At 46.6% G+C, this 17,278-nt stretch overlaps 1 protein-coding gene across 1 annotated transcript in view; it reads left to right on the top strand.

The window, feature by feature from the left end:
• The window catches only part of LOC121538617 (zinc finger and BTB domain-containing protein 46), a 92,795-nt gene that overhangs the window by 7,181 nt on the left and 68,336 nt on the right, over positions 1 to 17,278 (top strand). Inside the window, exons 2-3 of the mRNA XM_041846793.2 lie at positions 14,552 to 14,777; positions 15,343 to 16,183. Coding sequence (XP_041702727.1) covers positions 14,589 to 14,777; positions 15,343 to 16,183 — 1,030 coding nt within the window. The 5' untranslated portion in view covers positions 14,552 to 14,588. The remainder of the gene's footprint in view (positions 1 to 14,551; positions 14,778 to 15,342; positions 16,184 to 17,278) is intronic.

Below are 17,278 nucleotides of genomic sequence, written 5' to 3'. Positions count from 1 at the left end.
GAAATTATTTTCTATGTTGGTAAAGGCACTGTAATGTGTCAATGTGTTGCGTGTTGTAATTCACCCTTTCTTGAGCAGTAGATGAGCCTGATGATGAGAAACTGAGGGCCTGTGAGCAAATACGTCTCTAGAAACCATCAGTTAGCAATCAGGGTCTGGGAGGAGAGGTATTTCCATATCAAAGCTCATGTAAGAGAGACAGGGAGAGAGAGTAGGAAGGGAGAGAGGTAGAATGAGACAAACAGAGAGAGAAGGAGAGAGAAAGAGAGATAGAGGGAGAGACGGCAATGATGAAACAGACGTCTACTCCACAAGCGTTCTACCCATCCGTATTCTGTCTTTTTTTTTTTTTCCGGCACAGTTTAGTCTGTCTGTGTCGGTGCTGTCTGTCTCAGTCTAAACTCATCCATAGAAAAACACACAAAGGGAGGATGGAAAGAGTCTTAACAAAACTAACACCTCTCCTCTCTCCTCTTGCAATACCACACAAACCTTGGCCCCTACACCTCCTATTCCACAATACCAGGCACACAGTATCTGGCTAGAGAAGAATACAGCCAGAATTATTCCTCTAATACGGCACAGTCCTACGTTCTGCTTCTTTGTCAAAAAACCTTGAAGAAGGCTGTTATGAGTGAAACATCATTTTATCTAGCTGGAACACACATCAGCAAACTGTGAGATGATTCCTCTCCCTTTATCATAAATCATACTTTTCAGTATCTTCTACCCTAACTAGTTGAGTCTCTAGCCGCTGAACCTTGTACTGTACTTTATGAAGCTAGCGTATAGCAGTGTGCCATCAGTAATAGACATGACTGTCTTTTTGTTATGTTTCTAAGGGTTTGTGTTTCATGGGGTCCTGCATTAGGAGGCCATGGAGAGGTGTTTTCAGCAGCTGAGAGTTCAGGGGAAAGTGCTAAAGTGCTGTTAACAAGGCCTGTTTAACATTCTCTACCTGCTGCTCAACATACAATTATTCCACTCAGCAGCCATTAACATGTACAGTAGACAGATACACTTTTTTAATTGGCCTGATTTGAATTATGCCAGATCAACTTGGATTTGATCATTAGTGGTGCATTTAAAAGTGCCATCAGGATATGAAATATTCATCGATGGATAGATGGATAGCGCGGCGGGGTGGTATTAGTGGAATATTAGTTAGATGGACACGCTACTCAGTGGGAAGCAGATTGAAACAACATTGGTGTATTAGATAGTTATTCATATTTTGTGTGATTTGGGTTTTCAGTGACAAGCTGACTACCCACCCAAGCGACCTTTGCACCTCTCCACCTCCTCCTCTTCTCTCTCCATCTACCTCTCCTCTCCTCCTCAACTCCTCCATCCCTGCTCCTATCTCTTCCCCTCTCCTCTCCTCCTCCACCACCTCCATTACTGTAAGTGGGCCAGGTGCCTCCTGTGGCTTCCCCTACTCTCTTTTTCATTTTTACCCTTCCCTCGTTCCCTTTCTATTTTTTACCGCCATTAAAAGAGAGCCAGCACTATAATCCCCTCTCAGCCCAGTCCATTGGATACAGTACAAATCAATCATCGCCAAATAACCAAACCGTGGATACAGTCATACAACCCTTCTGTCAACAAGCCAAACATTAGTCTCCCTCACCTGCCTTGAGACATGGCATTTTAGACAAGATGGAAAAAATCTGAAAGAAATATATTTTTTCATAATATTAATTATCTTTTCTAAACATGCCTCATCTATACTACATTCTTCCCCCCTTATCTCTCACTTGGGAACAGATCCAGGTGGCACGCACCTATAACAGAAGTGAGTAGTGTCCACATCCTCTTTCTAGTGGTGACCCCTGGGCTTCTACAGAACTCTGCTCAGCAGCACACAGACGGAAGTGTCATTGTTTGTTACTAGGGTTTTGTCCTGCTGGAGCTGTATGAATGAAGTCTGTGATTTAGCGATATTCACTCAGTTCTATTCTCTTACATTGATCCTGTTCACTATACTACTTTTCTTTCTCTCACCCCTTCTCCCATCCCTCTATCCCCTCAACCTCTGCCCCTGTGCATGGTGGTGTTGGTGTGTCATCGGTGGGGGTGTGGGCTGGCTGGCTGGTTGGTTGGTTGGTGTGTTGGTGTGTTGGACAGACACCTGATCCTGCTGCCACTGCTTCACAATGTGGGAATGTGTGACTTTTTTTAAAATTAGGTTTCCGAGGTGGGTGTTGTCCTTAGCGACGGGCAGCTCATGATCACAGGAGCTGCACACTAGGTCTTTTGTCTTAGTGCACGGCACTTCGGAACGCAACTCTTTCTCTCTTTCTCTCTTTGTTACTCTCCTTCTCTCTCTCTCTTTCTCCTGAACCTACAAAAAAAGGATTAGAAAAGGGTTCTGTGGCTGTCCTCATAGGGGAACCCTTTTTGTTTCCAGGTAGATCTCTTTTGGGTTCCATGTAAAAGCCTCTGTGAAAAGGGTTCTACCTGGAATCCAAAAGGCTTCTACCTGGAACCCAAAGCGGTTCTTCAAAGGGTTCTCCTATGGGGATAGCCGAAGAACCCTTTTTGGTTCTAGATAGCACCTTTTTTTCTAAGTTTGGCTCCGCTGTTCATTCCATCACTCTGTACGGAAAGGACAACAACATTGGTTCCAAACGCTGTTAGCTATGGCACCAGTTCACGTTAGTCAGTGGGTGACAATCAGACGTCAAACCGTGTTCAGTAAACACACGCTGAGAGGAAAGATGGAGAGATGACAGGAGAGGAGAGACAGGTGAGGTGGTTGTCTGTTAGACACTCTAAGTTCATCAATCACATTGGACATGCTGGCCCCTGGCCACAAAACCCTCTGTGTCATCTGAAACAAAAACATAAATATATTCTAATATTATTCGACTTCAAATGTATTAAAAAAAGAGCAAAACTTTCTTGCACTATTCTCTTTTTAGGTTACAATAACACACAATATTGTAGATATTTTTTAAAATTATTATTTAACTGGGATAAAAAAATAATATATATATATATATATATAAATATAGGACCAAACATAAAGAGAGGTGGTTGTCTGTTAGACCCTTTTTGGTTCTAGATAGCACCTTTTTTTCTAAGTTTGGCTCCGCTGTTCATTCCATCACTCTGTACAGAAAGGACAACAACATTGGTTCCAAACGCTGTTTGCTACCATCATATGTATGAATTATACTCAGTATTCTATTCTTCAAGCCATAGAGTTCCATAGAGAAACTCTGGAGTCTCAGTGTGTTCTAGTCAAGCAGTCAACTCTAGCTTTGCACTGAGATTCTTCTGAATAAGAAACCAATTGAAGATGGCAATCGATCGCCGTGGTAACACTGGTGTAAAGTCTCAGAGCAATTAAGCTCTCTCACTTGTACTCCCTCCTTCTCTTCTCACTACTTCTTTCCGTCTCTCTCATTGTCATTCTCTCTCCCCCTCTCTCCCCCTCTCTCCCTTTCTCCCTCTTTCTATCTCTCTTTTGATTCCAAAGTGTGTGAGACTATATTTAGCTGCTCCTCTTTTCTCCATTCATCTCCCTTTATCTTCTCTTAAAGGGCAGAGGTGCAGAAAATCTTGGCGACTTAGATCAGTGTTGTGTCTGCTGTTTGATCAGGTTAATAAACCAGGACTGTCACAACCATTGATCTTCATTAGAACACTATCTTTGGACTTTGTCTCAGACACTTATTGATCTTAATATATAATATATTTGATCCTTAACGATCCACCCTCATTTATCTGAAATGGACAGCAGTCATCTGCTGTTATTTTTGGCCATTTGTGAAGTTTTATATCAAGTTGTCATGTTATATATAGTAAGTTTGTCTGTTGTGTGGTAACAATATGACTTTTTGGTGCTTGTGTGTGTGTGTTTGTAAATTTGATTAGTTGGGAGGGCAGAGTGGGTGGGTAGTCACTATTCATATTTGCGGAGGGGGAAGGAGGGTGTGTCTGTTGTACTTGTTGCGTGAGCTCATTGTTAGCCCCAGCCCACTGTGGATTTGAGAAAGATGCCTCTGTTTGCTATGGGGCCGAGTGACAGTCATGCTAACCAACCTCTCTCTCTCTCTCTCTCTATCTCGCTATCTCTCTTTCTCTCTCTCTCTCTCTCTCTCTCTCTCTCTCTCTCTCTCTCTCTCTCTCTCTCTCTCTCTCTCTCTCTCTCTCTCTCTCTCTCTCTCTCTCTCTCTCTCTCTCTCTCTCACACACACACTCGCCTCGGCGCCAAAGAGTGACTGGCCACAGTGACTCACACACACAATCAGCCTCACGAACACACACACTATGGGACTATTCATTTTTGACTGGAGGCTATTGTTAATACAACACATCTTCAGCCTAGCTTATACCTGGTGCTAACATGCATCCTTTGTTCTGATCTTGTCCACATTCTGATCTACATATGGTATTAAAACATGTCTCTTATCCGTCCAGTGTGTCCGATTCTGAGCAGATTTCCTGGTACCTCCCTGTATGCAAATTGTTTTACAGATATTCTTTTGAAACAATATTTATTTTAAGACACATATTGATGTCATACCGTAAGTCAATGGTGCCACCTGTCAATGATTTTAGAAGGTGGGATAATAATAATTGAAAGGGTTTCACTGTCCAGATTCGTCTACACTTGATAGATATCCAGACACAATACATGCCTGACTACCTCTGATCACAGTCAGATCACAACCTGTCTTTTAATCGTCTACACCTGTCAAAAACATTTGGGCACAATCAGAATGTGGACAAGATCAGGACAAAGGACACATGTTAGAACCAGGTATAAACGGGATTCCGTGACAGTGATGCTAACCAACCTCTCTCTCTCTCTCTCTTGGAAAGGCCCACGGAGGACCAGTTTCAGCCAGGATTTGAAGGGGGAATTTGTAAATGTATTTTTGTTTTGTTTTGTTCAAGAAAGCGGGTATTTTATGTACATTTGGTATCTTATTTAATTGTACTGAAATGTAGGTTAATATTATGCAAAAATTGTAGAGTTGATAAACTTTTGAGTACATTTCTATGTGACCTTAGCACTCTAAAACCACATCGAATTGATGAGGTAATCCCTGAGACTGGCCTTTTGACATCTGATTGACCGCTCATGGATACAAGTCATCCCACCCGAGCTCCTCAGGGCCCCGCCTCTGTTTGTTCAAGTGGCCAATCCCGCCTTTACTCTCCCTAACGCCAACTCTTCTCCAACAATAGACTCACTGTTTAGTTATCTGTTCCATTATCCTCACCTCCCCACCCTTCACTCCCCTGTCTCCCTCCCTCCCTCCCTCCCTCCATCCCTTCCTCATTTTCCGCCCTCTCCCTCCCTTTATTCCTCGGTCTTCATCCCTTCCTTCCTCCCTCCATCCATTTATCTGTTCTCCTTCCCCTCCTTCACCTCATCCCTCCATCTGATTCTCCGACAGAGGTAATGAGATGTTTCATTATATGCATTTCACAGCTTTTAATAGTCTGACAATTTAGGCTAAGCCCCGGGTCGTCAGTGAGGGAGATACCAGGGGAGCCAAGCCTGGCTGAGGGGCCTGGGAGAGACAGAATAGCCCAGAAACACTGGAGAGAGAGGGAAAATGGGAGAGGGAGAGAGGGAAAGAGAGGGAAGTACAGGAAGATAGAAACCCTTATTTAATAAGGGGTCACTGACTAGACTTAGTACAGGTACTATTATAGGGGGGTCACAGAGAAATCCAGGAGGCATAGTGTATAACAGAGGTTCACACACTGTGATCAAACAGACCATGCAGTCATTAACTGAAATATTTCATTCACAGGTTAATTTCCCAGTACAGCCACCTATGTAGCATTAGCACCATAGCAGCTTCAGCCTGAGTGAACACTAATGCCTAAAATATAGTTCTAAAATAAGGTTTGTTCCCTGGTCATTGGTAATACGGAAGCTGAGTCTGTATTGCTACAGTATTCAATATGTCTGTAACCATTCAGTAGTTTTATCCATCAGCTATTGCTAAGCTAATGTAAGGCTGTGGGTTGTAGGTCTTGCAGTAGAAGAAGCTGACACAATGCGCATTAAACTGCAAACTTTAATGATAAGACTCTGCATAATTCAAAAGGGGATATAAAATAAATAATAAGGGGAGAGGGAATGGCGACACCCCCATACACTACATCATGGCAGCGCAGACTGATCTTCTACCCAGAAGCCCTTGCTCTAATACAGGAGCCAATTAGAATACAGGTATGGGTGGATCACACTGAAAGTCCTATACATATCACATGACATTCCAGTTCCACACTAACTTAGCCTTTAGCTAACAATGTACAGATGCTGTTAATGGCACTGTAGCACCCTGAACCAAATTCCCAAGCAGGCCCCTGGTCAGGTCATAGAGCTTAGCTACTACCAAAGTGAGTTCACCATGAGTATTTAGGCTAGCTGTCACCCTGAGTATTTGGGTTAGCTATAATGAAATCCCTGTGGTGTTCAGGATGCAGGCAGGGTACTGGGTAAGGCTGATGGAAGTGGTAGAGGTGAGGCAAGCTGTGTTCCTGGCACTGACAAACACCTGTCAGCTAAGGGTACAAGGTTCATGCAAGGTTCACAGTGTCTGCTCTATACTTAGACAGCTACAAATACAGGTACAGGTACATACACTATATTTACAAAAGTATGTGGACAGCCCTTCAAATTAGTGGATTTGTCTATTTCAGCCACTCCCGTTGCTGACACGTGTATAACATTTAGCACACAGCCATGCTATCTCCATAGACAAACATTGGCAGTAGAATGGCCTAACTGAAGAACTCAGTGACTTTCAATGTGGCACCGTCATAGGATGCCATCTTTCCAACAAGTCAGTTCATCAAATTTCTGCCCTGCTAGAGCTGCCCTGGTCAACTGTAAGTGCTGTTATTGTGAAGTGTAAACGTCTAGGAGCAACAATGGCTCACCTGCGAAGTGGTAGGCCACACAATATCACAGAACGGGACCACCGAGTGCTGAACCACGTAACGCGTAAAACTCGTCTGTCCTCGGTTGCAACACTCACTACCGAGTTCCAAACTGCTTCTGGAAGCAACGTCAGCACAATAACTGTTCGTCGGGAGGTTCATGAAATGGGTTTTCATCGCCGAGCAGCCGCACACAAGCCTAAGATCACCATGCGCAAAGCCAAGCGTCGGCTATAGTGGTGTAAAGCTCGCTGCCATTGGACTCTGGAGCAGTGGAAACGCATTTTCTGGAGTGATGGATCACGCTTCAACATCTGGCAGACCGACGGACAAATCTGGGTTTGGCGGATGCCAGGAGAACGCTACTTGCCCCAATGCATAGTGCCAACTGTAAAGTTTGGTGTAGGAGGAATAATGGTCTGAGGCTGTTTTTCATGGTTTGGACTAAGCCTCTTAGTTCCAGTGAAGGGACATCTTAAAGCTACAGCATACAATGACATTCTAGACGATTCTGTACTTCCAACTTTGTGGCAACAGTTTGGGGAAGGCCCTTTCCTGTTTCAGCATGACAGTGCCTCCGTGCACAAAGCGAGGTATATACAGAAATGGTTTGTTGAGATCGGTGTGGAAGAACTTGACTGGCCTGCACAGAGCCTTGACCTCAACCCCATCTAACACCTTTTGGATGAATTGGAACACCGACTGCAAGCCAGGCCTAATCACCCGACCTCACTAATGCTCTTGTGGCTGAATGGAAGCAAGTACCAATTTCTAGTGGAAAGCCTTCCCAGAAGAGTGGAGACTGTTATAGCAGCAAAGGGGGGACCAACTCCATATTAATGCCCATGAATTTGGAATGAGATGTACGACGAGCAGGTGTCCACATACTTTTGGTCATGTAGTGAATGACGAACAGTGCATTCGGAAAGTATTCAGACCCCTTGACTTTTCCCACATTTTTGTTATGTTACAGCCTTATTCTAAAATGGATTAAATTGTTTTTTTCCCTCATCAATCTGCACACAATAACCCATAATGACAAAGCAAAAACTAGTTTTTAGAATTGTTTGCAAATGTATTAAAAATAAACAACTGAAATATCACATTTACATAAGAATTTAGACCCTTTACTCAGTACTTTGTTGAAGCACCTTTGGCAGTGATTACAGCCTCAAGTCTTCTTCGGTATGACGCTACAAGCTTGGCACACCTGTTTTGGGGAGTTTCTCCCATTCATCTCTGTAGATTCTCTCAAGCTCTGTCAGGTTGGATGGAGAGCGTTGCTGCACAGCTATTTTCAGGTCTCTCCAAAGATGTTCGATCGGGTTCAAGTCCGGGCTCTGGCTGGGCCACTCAAGGACATTTAGAGACTTGTCCCAAAGCCACTGCGTTGTCTTTGCTGTGTGCTTATGGTCGTTGTCCTGTTGGAAGGTGAACCTTCACCCCAGTCTGAGGTCCTGAGTGCTCTGGAGCAGGTTTTCATCAAGGATCTCTCTGTACTTTTCTCTGTTCATCTTTGCCTCGATGCTGACTAGTCTCCCAGTCCTTGCCGCTGAAAAACATCCCCACAGCATGATGCTGCCACCACCATGCTTCACCATAGGGATGGTGCCAGGTTTGCTCCAGACGTGACGCTTGGCATTCAGGACAAAGAGTTCAATCTTGGTTTCATCAGACCAGAAAATCTTGTTTCTCATGGTCTGATAGCCTTTTGTCAAATTCCAAGCGGGCTGTCATGTGCCTTTTACTGAGGAGTGACTTCCGTCTGGCCACTCCACCATAAAGGCCTGATTGGTGGAGTGTTGCAGAGATGGTTGTCCTTATGGTAGGTTCTCCCATCTGCACAGAGGAGCTCTAGAGCTCTGTCAGAGTGACCATCGGGCTCTTGGTCACCTCCCTGACCAAGGCCCTTCTCCTCCGATTGCTCAGTTTGGCCGGCCAGCTCTAGGAAGAGTCTTGGTGCTTCCAAACTTCTTCCATTTAAGAATGATGGAGGCCACTGTGTTCCTGGGGACTGCAGAAATATTTTGGTACCCTTTTCCAGATCTGTGCCTCGACACAATCATGTCTCTGAGCTCTACGGACAATTCCTTCGACCTCATGGCTTGGTTTTTACTCTGACATGCACTGTCAACTGTGGGACCTTATATTGACTGGTGTGTGCTTTTCCAAATCATGTCCAATCAATTGAATTTAGTAAAAGTGGACTCCAATCAAGTTGTAGAAACATCTCAAGGATGATCAATGGGAACAGGATGCACCTGAGCTCAATTTCGAGTCTCAGAGCAAAGGGTCTGACTACTTATGTCATTTTTAATTTTATGTAATTCTAAAAACCTGTTTTTGCTTTGTCACTATGGGGTATTGTGTATAGATTGCTGAGTTTAATAAACAATAAAATCAATTTTAGAATATGGCTGTAATGTAACAAAATGTGGAAAAAGTCTAAGGGTCTGAATACTTTCCGAAGGCACTGTATGTCATACGTGCACACATATGCACAGACACAAACACACGGACACGCACAGACTCAGAGACGCACATGGATGTCTCTACACAAACACACACACCGTCACCTATCCTCCTCACACCTTAGTTCTGTCTCCCTCGGCTTATCCCATCTGATCCAAGTGGTGAATGGATTCACCTTGGAGGCGGGGGATGGCCGAGGCTTTAGAAGAAAGGTGGAAAGAGGGATTGGGGGAGAGGTGGAGGCGACTTTAAGACACCCTGGATAAGCCTGCTTGATCCGCTTTCGTCTGCTTTCGTCACTTCGTGGTGAGACTGTCCTCTCGCACCTGGCTACCTGGACCCGAGCCAGAACTTTGGATCAAACATATGGATGGGGTTTAAGATAGGAACGGGGACAGGTACAGTGACACAGGACAAGGACAGAGACAGAGGACAGGGTGAGGGACAGTAAGACAGAGGGATGTAGACATAGTCATAGAGTGGGAGTGCAGCCATGTACAAGTTGCCTGACGTACGGTACTAACGCTCAACTCAAGAGAGAACATGTATTCACTGTTTACGGCTTTGTTTTGTTGTTTCTTTGCCTCTCTGCCCCTGTGTGCATGTGTTGTTTTTTGTCTGTGCCTGTTTAGTTGATGGGCTGCCACCCCATCTTGTCCCGGAGCGGAGCCAGAGCAGAGCAAAGCCAGAGCAGCTCTGTAGGATTGGGGATTAACCCCAGGATAATGGCCTTGATGCCCAGTTGAGTGGAATGAAAGCTGTTTAAAAAATATTGGATGCCTGCGAGTCAAACTGACGCAGGCAGGACTTAGGGTCTCTCTCTCTCTCTCTCTTTTTTCATTTCTCTTTCTCTACTTCGCTGTCTGTTTCTACATCTCTACCTCCTCCTTCTCTCTCCTTTGCCCTCTTTCTTTCTCTCACTCTGCCTCTCCTCTCCCCTCCCCTCATATCCCCTTCCTCTCAGGTCCTCCTTGCCCAGAGCGACAGAAAATAAAAAAGAGAAAGGGAATGGGGCTCGTTCCTCTCTCCATCACCTGTCTCTCTGTCTCTTCTCCTTAGTTGTCTGGTTTGGATCTAAAGTACCTTGGTTGTGACGTGATCAGGATAGTTGGGGTGTGTGTATATGTGTGTTATGATTAGTAGTTGGAGTGTGTGTCTGTGTGCAGGGTGTGTGTGCAGGGAAGGGGTAGGGGTGTGAGTGTGTGTGTGGCTTGAGGATGGTAGTCACTTCTGATTTGGGCTCTGTGAGGGTGACAGGGACTTAAAGCTCTTGTGGCATGCTTTAAAGAGAGCCCCTGAGTGCTCTTTCTCTCTCTCTCTCTCTCTCTCTCTCTCTCTCTATCTATCTCTATCTCTATCTCTATCTCTATCTCTATCTCTATCTCTATCTCTATCTCTATCTCTATCTCTATCTCTATCTCTATCTCTATCTCTCTCTCTCTCTCTCTCTCTCTCTCTCTCTCTCTCTCTCTCTCTCTCTCTCTCTCTCTCTCTCTCTCTCTCTCTCTCTCTCTCTCTCTCTCTCTCTCTCTCTCTCTCTCTCTCTCTCTCTCTCTCTCTCTCTGTCTCTCTGTCTCTCTGTCTCTCTCTCTCCTCTCTCTCTCTCTCTCTCTGTCTCTCTCTCTCTCTCTCTCTCTCTCTCTCTCTCTCTCTCTCTCTCTCTCTCTCTCTCTCGCTTTCCCTCTCGCCCTTCTCTGTCACTCTCTCTAGACTGTTTTCCCCCTTTGCAATGGACTGTACTACTCTCCATATTCTCCTAATGCTTCACATTAATTACCACTACTTTATGAGACTCTGAGGGGTTGGGAGGGGTTAGGGGGGGATAAGGGGTTGTAAGAGGTGAACCTCGGGGGCTCAGGGAGAGTTGAAGGGAGGCAGAATAGAGGGCATATGGAGAGGGTGAAGGGAGGGGAGTGAAGGGAGGAGGGGATGACTGGATGAGTGGGGGATGTTCCCCTTCGGAGCGTAGGGTCCACATCCAAGAGGAGGGGGATGGGGAAATGAAAGCAGCCAATTAGACAAATGATCCACAGAGTTCAGAGTTCGGAAGGCAGCTCACTCCATTAAAGTTATTTTTTCCCTCTCTCTCCCTCTCTCTCTCTCTCTGCCAAACTCTCTCTCCATCTCTCACTGGTTCTACTGAAGCGGTAAATCTGATTAGTGTTCCCCTCTTTCCCTCTCTCGATCTCCTTCTCTCTCCCTCTCTCTCAGCAAGTTGAACCGATATATCGGTCGGGCTCTAAATTTAACATGTCTGTCGCTGTAGACACAGGGGCAGAGAGAACAAATTGCAGTTTTATAGCTAATCTCATGTTATTCTACACATTTTGCAATGAGGCTGAGAAAATTTTGCATTTTTAAAGCTAATTTCAGGTCATTTTTATGACCTGTTCATATGCTATCTGTGGAGGGGGGCTGACCTGTGGGGATGTGTGATACGCCAGTGTGAAAGGAAGAGAGGAGGAGTGGAGGACAGGATGAGAGGAGGAAGGAAATAATTGTGTCCTTAAAAGCTGTGGGGTTTGTGTTGGGAGGTGAGAGGTGAGGGCTTTCAACACCTCCATCAGCCCAGAAGAGAAAGGGCTGTTTCTCAAGGTTAGATGCCGCCGCATAGATTTTTGACTAGTGTATGAAAGGAGAATAAACTAGCCTACGTCAAAACATGCCTTTAGAGGGACTGAGGGACAATGTGGTTTTACATTGAAGCTAGTTTCTCCTCAGCTTTTCTTTGTGACAAGCCTTGGAGAAAATCTTTGAATGTCTTTAGAGGGATGGAGGGACAATGTGATTTTATGTTGAAGTAAATAACTTTTCAGCTTTTTTGACATGCCTTAAAGAACTACAAAAACCCTGCTTACGAGGCAACAGCCAGTTCTGTGTGTGAGGAAGTAGGCAGTTGGAAGACATCCAGAACCTTTTTAGACGGTTTAGCTAGATAAATCTGCATCATTGCTTGTCGCCGTCAACAAGCCCACCCCCTATCCCCCCCAACACCCATGCACGCACACACACACACACACACACACACACACACACACACACACACACACACACACACACACACACACACACACACACACACACACACACACACACACACACACACACACAGACAGCCTTGTCACTCAATTCCTGCTGTGTTCATTGACTAGAGGTATGTTTGTCTGAGTGCATGTGAGAGACACACAGGATTGATGTGATCTTACAAGCCATCAGGTTGATCACTGCTTTCTCAAACATGACCTGAAGTGTGCCAGCCCCCAAGCAAACGCTGCTGTCACCTCGGCCAACCACGGCTGTCGTCTCCCTGAACTGCCAATGAGGGGTGACAGCCACGGCATTCCCAAAACAAATTTGGTAACACTCCGCGCCCGCCGATGTAGCCCTCACCAAGACGAGAACTGGAGCGGCGGATGCTAAGTGTGTGTGTGTGTGTATTGGCCTGTGTATTGACCTGTGTGTTGTGTTGGCATGTGTGTCTGCGAGTGCAGTTTATATGGCTGTGTATGTGTGTGTTTGTGAGTGTTTGTGTCACTATTCATTCTCCAATTCACACTGTCTGTAAGTGCATCAGCATGGCAATCTACCTTTCTTCTCTTTGATCCTCTCTCCTCTCTCTCCTCCTTTCCCTCTCACCCTCTCTCCTCTCTCTCCTCCTTTCCCTCTCTCCCTCTCTCCTCTCTCTCCTCCTTTCCCTCTCTCCCTCTCTCCTCTCTCTCCTCCTTTCCCTCTCTCCTCTCTCTCCTCCTTTCCCTCTCTCCCTCTCTCCTCTCTCTCCTCCTTTCCCTCTCTCCCTCTCTCCTCTCTCTCCTCTCTCTCCTCCTTTCCCTCTCTCCCTCTCTCCTCTCGCTCCTCCTTTCCCTCTCTCCCTCTCTCCTCTCTCTCCTCCTTTCCCTCTCTCCCTCCCTCCTCTCTCTCCTCCTTTCCCTCTCACCCTCTCTCCTCTCTCTCCTCCTTTCCCTCTCTCCCTCTCTCCTCTCTCTCCTCATTTCCCTCTCTCCCTCTCTCCTCTCTCTCCTCCTTTCCCTCTCTCCCTCTCTCCTCTCTCTCCTCCTTTCCCTCTCTCCTCTCCCTCCTCTCTCTCCTCCTTTCCCTCTCTCCCTCTCTCCTCTCTCTCCTCCTTTCCCTCTCTCCCTCTCTCCTCTCTCTCCTCCTTTCCCTATCTCCTCTCTCTCCTCTCTCTCCTCCTTTCCCCCTCTCTCTCTCTCTCTCTCCTCCTTTCCCTCTCTCCTGTGTGTTTTCCGCCTGTCTTTAACCTGTGAACAGTCAAAGGGAACAGAGGGCTCTATTGAGTTCTCGTCAAATCCTTACCTATTGATTACCACCCCAGTAGAAAGGCCATCCATACAAATAAAGATGTATATCCTAGTAAGAGAGGGCATTAACTGAATGAAATGCTATACAGCACATACAGTGTAAAGCAGTTCAGCTTTGGCTCTGTTTTGTTGAAGAATTGGGTGTAATCACTGTAGGTCAGTTAGTGGGGTGATGGGGTGGAAAGAATCCAATGGAGGAGCTAGTCTAGCCTGATCTCCCCATAGAGAGAGAGAAACGAGGACTGGTGTGCTCACACACACACACACACACACACACACACACACACACACACACACACACACACACACACACACACACACACACACACACAGCCTCTGGTCTCCAGAGTGAGCCACAGTTATCCAGGCTGTACACACACAGAGTCATTTTTGGAAATGTTTTGCAGGGCTTTTATTTTTAATTTTTTTTACAACAAACCACAACAGTTGAAATAGTTTTTCTATTGATGTTGTTGTTTGGTCATCAGGAGCATTATTGTGATATATTTATTATGGTCCAAGATACAGGATTAGTTCACAGTGCTTGGTTTGTCAGTAGCTGATTGGGCCATGTTGGGGTATTTTGCATTGCTTTGAATCAGGGATTTTGAGGCAATGTGGAGCATTTTTTATGCTTTGTGGTAATTAGGAATTAGGAATTGCATAGCTCCTCTCATACTCCCAAACTCTGTCAATGTTTTACTGTAACATGCTGGGAAACTGTATTGGATGGTGGACTGGTTTGTTATAACCTACCTACCACCGTCCCAGTCTCCCTCCCTCCCGGTCAGCTAACCCAATGAAACTGTAACCCTCTCTCTCCTTCCCTCCCTCTCGCTTTCCCTCAGACTGTATCCAGGGAAGGCTTACAGGTCAGCTAACCAAATGAACAGCAACAGGAAGGAGGACATGGAGATCGCGTCCCACTACCGGCAGCTCCTGCGGGAGCTCAATGAGCAGCGGCAGCATGGCATCCTGTGTGACGCCTGTGTCATCGTGGACGGGAAGATCTTCAAGGCCCACAAGAACATCCTCCTGGGCTCCTCGCGCTACTTCAAGACCCTTTACTGCCAGGTGGGTGTGGGAGAGGGGACTACACAGATCTGGGGAGAGGTTTATGTACATTGGTGGTGGAGGACTGGAAGTTGGCCTTAATCCCAGATCACAGTTAAGTGCTGCTGTCCCCTTTTCCTTCTCTATATGGGGTTAATTGATTGATTGGTTGATTGAAGGACTGATTACCCTCATACTATGTTAAGCATATTGAGTTTGTGAGAAGGCACCCCAACAGTGGAACAAGCTTCCCTCTAACGTCAGGACAGTGGAGTCCCTGCCCATCTTCCGAAAACGTCTGCAACCCTACCTCTTCAAAGAGTATCTTAAATAAATCCCATGGCGCCCCAAGCCCCTCCCCCCAAAAAACTCCACTTGTCTTTTCTTACTAGCAGTTAACTACTTTATTGAGGGAAAATGTATTTACTACGACTGTGATATGTTGCTGTCTCACCTAGCTACTGTATCTTACGATTAATGCACTAATTGTAAGTCGCTCTGGATAAGAGCGTCTGCTAAATGACTCAAATGTAAAGGCCTATACAATAACGACAGGTCATCAACCTTATTATTATTCATCATTCAGGTGAAGAAAGGGGCGGAGACACATCACCAGACAACCGTCACTCACCTGGACATCGTCACAGCGACGGGCTTCAAGGCCATCCTGGACTTCATGTACTCGGCCCACCTGGCGCTGACCAGTAAAAATGTAATTGAGGTGATGTCAGCCGCCAGCTACCTGCAAATGACCGACATCGTCCAGGCCTGTCATGGCTTCATCAAGGCCGCACTGGACATCAGTATCCGCTCTGAACTGGCCGACGAACTGGCCGACTTTGAGATGGGGGCTGCCGCGGCCGCTGGTGTAGGGGGAGGTGGAGGAGGTGGGGGAGGTATAGGGGGAGGAGGAGGGTTAGGAGGGGTGGCGTCAGAAGCCTTAGTGTCTATCATATCAGGACGAAGCTCCTCGCCCTGGCTGGGGAGGCGTACAAGCCCAGCCAACTCCTCTGGTGACTCAGCCATTGCCAGCTGCCACGAGGGTAGTGGCAGTACATACGGTAAAGAGGACCAGGAGCCACCCAAGAGCCACGAGAGCCAGGAGGACGGTGGTCACGACTCCCAGCACGCCTGGCCACACAACTACCGTCCCGTCACTGTCAAAGAGGAACAAGTCTCACCCTCCTCCATTTCTCATCCCCGGGACGGGCCCAAGGTGGGTGCAGGGGCACAGGGGGAGCAGGGGGGAGGAGGTGAAGGGGCGTGGCAGCCCTCGGGGTCGGGGCGGAGGAAGAACAGGAAGAACAAAGACACGGTCAGACACATTACCCAGCAGGCCGAGGGGGACAGAGACAGCAGGCCGGGGTCGCCGCTGCCCTCCATGTTGGGCGTGACGGGATGGAGCTACAATGGACAAGACATCCCAGGTAGGACACACTTACCCTGGGTACATGGGAGGGTGGGCTGGGTTAGAGAGAGAGTGATGGAGCTGGCATGGTGATCCTGGATCCCAGGTAGGTGAGCTTCAGCCTAGGTACAGGGGAAGGGAGGGCAGCTTGTGCTATATGCTTTGGTTGTACCTATTTCATCCATATTTGGTAACATGATTACCTTATATCATTTGGAAAGGTAAAGCGAAAGGCAAATCAAAAATGTTGGACAGTACAGATGAATTGCCTTAGATAACAAACCTCTTCCCGGAAACCTCCTGATCATTGGAATAGGCATTGGAATAACTAGTGTTTAGATTCCTTCAGAGGGAACATTCATCCATTAGTTGAGTCTTTCTCTCCTTTACGGCCATCGGCAGACGTCAATAGGTACAAGGTGTGTGTGTTTCTGACACAGGCTGGCTTCGATAGTTACGAGGTGTATGTGTGTGTGTGTGTGTGTGTGTGTGGATAGGTAGATCATTAAAAGTGAGGGGAAGCTAATCATGGGTGCATTAAGGGAGTTGGCTGTGAAATGGGCACACGCGTGGTAGCAGCTAAAGAAAACAGGATAATTGAATTGACCTGGGTCAGCGCATGGATTACCAACGTGTCCTCGCCATCCAGACTCCTCCCCCTCTCTCTGGGGTTTAGGGAAGGACTTCTCTGAAGAGGCTGAGCGGAGGAGGAGGGAGGGGGAGAGGACGGGGGAGAGCTGAAGAGGAGAAAGACAGGGCTGGATGGGAGGAGTAGGGGGAGGAGAGGAAAGGGTGAAGGATAGAGGAAAGAGTGGCAAGTTAGGAGAGAAGAGAGGGAGGACAGAAGAGAAAAATGTATGGGGCAAGGCAGAATCAGAGATGGGGGAGGGAGAGAGGTGAGAGAGAGGCTAGAAGGAGGAGGGAGGGTGGGGAGAGGCAGAGAAGGTATTGAGAGGGAGGGAGGGATCCGTATAAGCTTTTTATTCATTTACCTACTTAACTCTAAATTGTCTTGAAGTCCGGGACACATAAACACACAACCACAACCACACACACACACACAATACACAAACACTCACACACACCTGCACGCACACACACATGCATGCACAGT

This window comes from Coregonus clupeaformis, chromosome 24 (assembly GCF_020615455.1).
Source record: "Coregonus clupeaformis isolate EN_2021a chromosome 24, ASM2061545v1, whole genome shotgun sequence".
NCBI classification, from domain to species: Eukaryota; Metazoa; Chordata; class Actinopteri; order Salmoniformes; family Salmonidae; genus Coregonus; species Coregonus clupeaformis.
This window is presented reverse-complemented; position numbering and strand designations above follow the sequence as displayed.